Source organism: Podarcis raffonei, chromosome 17 (genome assembly GCF_027172205.1).
Source record: "Podarcis raffonei isolate rPodRaf1 chromosome 17, rPodRaf1.pri, whole genome shotgun sequence".
NCBI classification, from domain to species: domain Eukaryota; kingdom Metazoa; phylum Chordata; class Lepidosauria; order Squamata; family Lacertidae; genus Podarcis; species Podarcis raffonei.
The window spans coordinates 35,710,020-35,716,478 of record NC_070618.1 but is presented as its reverse complement, the minus strand read 5'-3'; the positions used below and the strand labels follow the sequence as shown (position 1 = coordinate 35,716,478).

The window sequence follows — 6,459 nt, the reverse complement described above, 5'->3', positions numbered from 1 at the left end:
GCGGGCACCGAAAGTGCCTCCCCAATCTGCAAAGGGACCCCGTGAGGGGTTCCGGAGTGGAACGGGGGTGGCGCGGTGCTGAGAGTCGATCACTACTTTCGTGGAGTGAAGCCGTGCAGCTGTTGCCGGAGAGCGCTGACCTTTCTTCTTCTGACAATTCGGCTGTTAAACAACAACCCGTGAGTAGGTCAAGCATTAAGACTGAAAGCTTAAGGAAAATCAAAGTATAATTTGGCACTGAAGCGGGAAGGTGTAAAGAGGAAGTCCACCTTCCGGTTTGTATAAAGATTAAAGCAAAGACCGTCCAAGCTAAATACCGGGTGAGGAGTGTTAAAAAGACCTAAATTCCAAACGTCAAATTAGAGGAATTCCCTCCCTGAATTTAAGGAGAGGGAGGGAAGAAGGGAGTATTTTCTGCTTATAAAAATCGGGAAAGAGTGAGAAGATAAGGGAAAAAGGGACTTAAAATCATCACTCAACCCTTGGGAACGGACTGCCAAGATTAAATATAATTGTTGCACTGGGAGTCGCACTATTTATGGACAATGTAACCTTTTGACAGTTAACTCTGCAAGGGAGATATACTGGATTTGAGAAGGCTTTTTATTTAGCTGAGGGGGGGGGCCTTTGAGAACTTGGTAAGACATTCTGTTGCAACTTTTAAGACTGTTACTGTGTCCCCCTAGAGGCTCACTGGAACTGTTACAACAGGCTAGGGAATTTTCCATTACTAAAGAGTTTGGGAAACTGCTACTGCAAAAACAAGTCTGATCGTGGGAGCGACCTTGACTCTTATTCAAAAGTGTTATGGATGAACTAAAAGAACAAAAGACAACAAGATCGGGAAAGGTCAGACATCAACAGACTAGTGCAATTCCACAGCAACGCAGGGCATCTGCATCCGGCCCTCCTGTACCACAAGGGGAAGATTTAGCACAAGCAGGGTCAAAAGGGATGACATCGGAAGAAGGATTTGCTTCAGTTTTTTTTTAAGAAGAAAAGAATTTTATTTCAGATTTGAGGACACAATCATATTTCTTAAAGTTATCAGACACAGCATTCAGACTGTGCTTGTAAAACTGGATCAGTAGACAGTCTAGTATAAAAATTGGTAAGGCAAATAAATGCTCAGAGGCAATTCTCAATTCCATCTAGCCACTGTCAGTGCAGAGAAGAGGGATGGAATATTATTTATAATACTTGAAATTCAAGCACAACATTGTACTGAGTAGAAATATAGGTATCTATTAGGCACTTTCATACGTGAAAAAACAACAAGATTAGGCAAACATTTCTTGTAATAGAACAGACAGTAAGGCATTGAGCAGACGTGGTCGGATTCAAAGTACGTTAGAAGGCATCTGGATCAACAGGGCTTTACATAAAGAAAATCTCTTCATATCCCAGTCCACAAACTGCAGTAGAAGAGCACATCGGTTAAGGCCAGTGGTACCTTAGATATGTAATTACTTCACTTTTTAACTGTGGTCCAAAGAGAGGGTTCAGCTGAGCCAGGATTGCAATCAGCCAGAAGAGGTAGCAGCAGACAGCACATGTCACCAACATTGTGTTAATAACACCCCGGTTAGGCCCCTTGGGCACAAACCACGGCACGACGACGACGACCACTGCCCAGAACATGCTCATGACGGTGATGGGCACTGCGAGGCCACCGTACGCCATGGCTGGGCTCTTGCTCGCTCCCTCCCTCCGCCGACTACGGAGCTCCTGCCTCCGCCGCCGCCTCCACTATGGCGATTTCTATGCCACCTCGCAAGTCACGCCCTCTCCCGGGAGCACCCGATTTGCTTCAGTTTTAAACAAAATTTACGAATCTTTGAACAAATTAAGTAATCAAGTAGCTGAAGCATCAAATAAAATTGACCAAAACACTGCAAGTATTAACAATTTGGGGCAGAAGGTGAATTTAAATACAGAATCCATCGAAAGGTTGCTGCAAGAATCTGCGTCAAATCAAAAGATAGCTCAAGAAGCAAAAGAAAAAGCAGTGGCAGTAGAGGAAAAGATACCACCGATATGTAAACAGCTTGGAGACCATCAGACACAGCTTGGGGCTCACCAGTCGATTTTGTCTATGATTGAACTGAAAGAGAAGCAGACCAATCTCAGGATCAGAGCGGTGCCTGAACTCGAGAAAGATAGTTTAAGTGAATTTCTAACACAGGAATTTGCAGACTTTTGGAAACTGGATGACAAGCAAGATTTCAAGATTGTAAGTGCTTTTAGACTTGGAAGAGGAGGGAGAAAGAACAGGGTGAGAGACTGTTTGATTACCCTCCGATCAAAAGAGGAAAGAGATAAAATATTGAGTCTGCATTACCAGAACAGCTTGGAAATAAATGATACAAGAGTGGAGATATTTAAGGACATCCCGAAATATCTTTTAGACCTTAGGTCCAACTACGGAGACTTGGTGGCCCTGCTGAAAGGAAGCAGAATTCTTTTTAGGTGGGAATTTCCCCAAGGCTTATCTTTTACCTTTAAAGGTAAAAAGTTCAAAATTAGATCAGTGGAAGACAAAGAGAAATTTCTGAGGGAACACGAAGAAGACTTGCAAAAAGGAGTTGAAGGAGAGCTAAGAGCCCTGAAACCAGGAATACTAGACATAGCATCACTACCTGTGGGACTGGACAAGTCAGAGAAAGTGATACCACCGTCAGAACAAGAGAACCTATTGGGAGCAGTTGGAGGTACAGCAAAGTAAATACATCATGTCTCTGCAACTATTAAGCTGGAATATTCATGGACTTAATTCCCCGGAAAAGAGGAAGAAAGTGTTTCACTTATTGAAAAGAGAACAATTGGACTTGATTTGTTTACAGGAAACACATGTAATACGGTTACACAGGAAAATATTGGTTAATAAAAGATTGGGACAGGAGTTTATTTCATCAGACAAGGTTAAAAAGCGAGGAGTAGTTATCTATGCAAAAGAGAATCTAACACCAAAATTTGTTTTTAAAGATGATCAAGGAAGATATCTTGCAATTGAAATTCAAACACAAGGAGAGAAATTTTTGATATTAGGAGTATATGCACCGAATGATGGGAAATCTGAACTTTTTAAGAAGTTGCATGAGACTTTGTTAGACTACATGGATTACAACATTATTTTGATGGGAGATATGAATGGAGTGGTATCTACAAATATGGACAAGTCGCAGAGACAGGTAGTTACTAAAGATGGCAGACTACCAAAAACTTTTTTTGAACTGACTGACAATATGGACTTGATTGATACTTGGAGAACTAGAAATCCCTTGGGAAGAGAGGGAACCTTCTTTTCTGAAGCTCAAATGACATGGACAAGAATTGACCAAATCTGGTTAACTAGAGGACTGGCACCCAAGATCCGGAAGGTAGAAATCTGCCCAAAAACGTGCTCCGACCATAATGCCGTGAAACTGGAGATGAAACTAACACCAACTGGTTCCTTTAGATGGAGGATGAATGACACCTTGTTTAGAGATCAAGAGGTTACTAAGAAGGCCCCAAAAACATTGAGAGACTATTTTGAGATAAATTTGAATACCACTGTTGAAAAAAAAGTAATCTGGGACGCAAGTAAAGTGGTTATGAGGGGCTTTCTAATTCAACAGAATTCGATAAAGAAGAGAGCCCAAAATGAGAAAAAAGAAAAGATCTTGGAAAAAATAAAAGAGGGCGAGAAGAAACTGAGAGTGAAACCAAATTCACAAGAGATTCTGAGAGATATAAAGTTACATCAAGTGCAATATATGAAGATGATGAATCAGGAAATAGAATGGAAAATCAAACAAATGAGACAAAGGACTTTTGAATCGGCTAATAAATGTGGGAAATTGCTTGCTTGGCAGATGAAAAAAAGACAAAAGCTTAACACTATTACTAATTTGGAAGTGGAAGGAAAGAACATTCAGAATCCAGTGGAAATTAGAAAATGCTTCCAGAGGTATTTCAAACAGCTATACACACAAGGGCCTCAGAAAGAATTTGACATAGACCAATTTTTGAAAACAAATGGATTACAAAAAATCTATCAAGAAAATAAGATAATGTTGAACTATAAAATTACAGAACAGGAGGTAGAAGGTGCCATTCAGAACATACAGTTGGGTAAATCTCCAGGGCCGGATGGTTTAACCTCAAAATATTATAGAACTTTGAAGGATGGGATAATTCAACCACTAAAGGAGGTTTGCAATGAAATTTTGGAGGGGGAAAAAGCGCCAGAGTCGTGGAAAGAAGCATATATAACACTAATACCGAAAACTGAGTCTGAAAAGACACAACTTAAGAATTACCGACCCATATCCCTGCTTAATGTGGATTACAAAATATTTGCTGACATTTTGGCTAAAAGACTAAAAAAAGTATTAGTGGAGGAGATACACAAGGATCAAGCTGGCTTTCTCCCAGGCAGACATTTGTCTGATAATACGAGGAATATAATTAACATTTTGGAGAAGTTACAAGTGGACATCAATACCAAAGCAGTTTTAATCTTTGTGGATGCGGAGAAAGCCTTTGATAATGTTTCTTGGAGTTTCATGAAGAAAAATCTTCAGGGGATGGGGGTTGGTCAAGGATTTGAAAATGGTATAAGTGCAATTTATTCAGAACAAAAAGCGAAACTAATAGTTAATAATGTGGTGACAGAGGAATTTAAGATAGAGAAAGGGACACGACAAGGTTGCCTAATTTCCCCACTGCTCTTTATCTCGGTTCTGGAGGTTTTGTTAAATATGATTAGAAGGGACCATTTGATTAAAGGCATAAAGGTCGGAGCTAAACAATATAAGTTGAAAGCTTTTGCAGATGACTTAGTATTGACTCTAGAGGAGCCAGAATCCAGCACTAAAAGAGTGTTAGAACTGATTCAAGAATTTGGTCATGTGGCAGGATTTAAGTTAAATAAGTTAAAAACTAAAGTCCTTGAGAAAAACTTAACACCGATTGAGAAAGAGAAGTTTCAGAAAGAGACGGGTTTAACAGTGGTTAAGAAAGTGAAATACCTGGGAATTAATATGACAGCTAAAAATGGGAATTTGTTTAAAGACAATTATGAAAAATGTTGGTTAGAAGTGAAAAAGGATTTAGAAATATGGTCAAATTTGAAGCTTTCCTTGTTGGGACGAATCGCTGCGATAAAGATGAATGTATTGCCAAGAATGTTGTTTTTGTTTCAATCATTACAAATTTTGGACAAAATGGACTGTTTCAAGAAGTGGCAGAAAGATATCTCTAGATTTGTCTGGCAGGGCAAGAAGCCCAGAATAAAATTTAAAATATTAACTGATGTAAAGGAAAGAGGTGGATTTGCCCTGCCAGACATTAAACTTTATTATGAATCAGCAGCATTTTGCTGGCTGAAAGAATGGCTGCTTCTTGAGAACACAGACATTTTGGATTTAGAAGGTTTTAACAATGTGTTTGGGTGGCATGCATATCTGTGGTACGACAAGGTTAAAGCTCATAAGGCATTTAAAAACCATATTGTCAGGAAAGCATTGTTTAATGTCTGGACAAGATACAAAGATTTACTTGAAAATAAAACCCCAAGGTGGTTGTCACCGATGGAGGCTAAGGCTCAGAAAAAGCTCAATATGGAGGCCAAGTGGCCGAAATATTGGGAAATTTTGGAGCAAGAAGGAGACATATTGAAACTGCAGAGTTTTGAGAAATTAAAAGACAAAGTGCGAGACTGGCTTCATTATTATCAAATAAGAGAGGTATATAATTTAGATAAAAAAATTGGCTTCCAGGTGGAAAAATCAAGGTTGGAAACAGAATTGTTAGAACTCAAAACTAAGATACTATCAAGAATGTATAATTTGCTGTTAAAATGGAACACTCAGGATGAAACGGTTAAATCTGCTATGATTAAATGGGCACAAGATGTTGGACATAACATTATGTTTGCTGACTGGGAACAGTTGTGGACCACAGGTATGAGATTTACGGCATGTAATGCCTTAAGAGAGAATATTATGAAAATGATATATAGGTGGTACATGACACCAGTAAAGCTTGCAAAAATCTATCATTTGCCCGATAATAAATGTTGGAAATGTAAAGAGACTGATGGTACATTCTTTCACCTTTGGTGGACTTGCCCAAAGATTAAGGCTTTCTGGGAGATGATCTATAACGAAATGAAAAATGTATTTAAATATACCTTCCTGAAGAAACCAGAGGCCTTTCTCTTGGGCATGGTCGGCCAATTGGTGCCAAAGAAGGATAGAAACTTTTTTATGTATGCGACAACAGCAGCAAGGATATTGATTGCAAAGTATTGGAAGACACAAGAACTACCCACACTGGACGAGTGGCAGGCCAAGGTGATAGACTACATGGAATTGGCAGAAATGACCGGCAGAATCCGAGACCTGGGAGAAGAGTTGGTGGAAGAAGATTGGAAGAAATTTAAAGACTATCTGCAGAAATACTGTAAAATTA

General features: G+C 39.4%; 1 protein-coding gene across 1 annotated transcript; it reads right to left on the bottom strand.

Annotated features, from left to right (window-relative positions):
- Window positions 1–982: 982 nt before the first annotated feature.
- LOC128405067 (V-type proton ATPase subunit e 1-like) lies at window positions 983–1,768 on the bottom strand. Its single transcript, XM_053371257.1, has one exon. The coding sequence runs from the start codon at window positions 1,681–1,683 to the stop codon at window positions 1,438–1,440; it is 246 nt and encodes an 81-aa protein (XP_053227232.1). The 5' UTR covers window positions 1,684–1,768; the 3' UTR covers window positions 983–1,437.
- Between the last annotated feature and the right edge of the window lie 4,691 nt (window positions 1,769–6,459).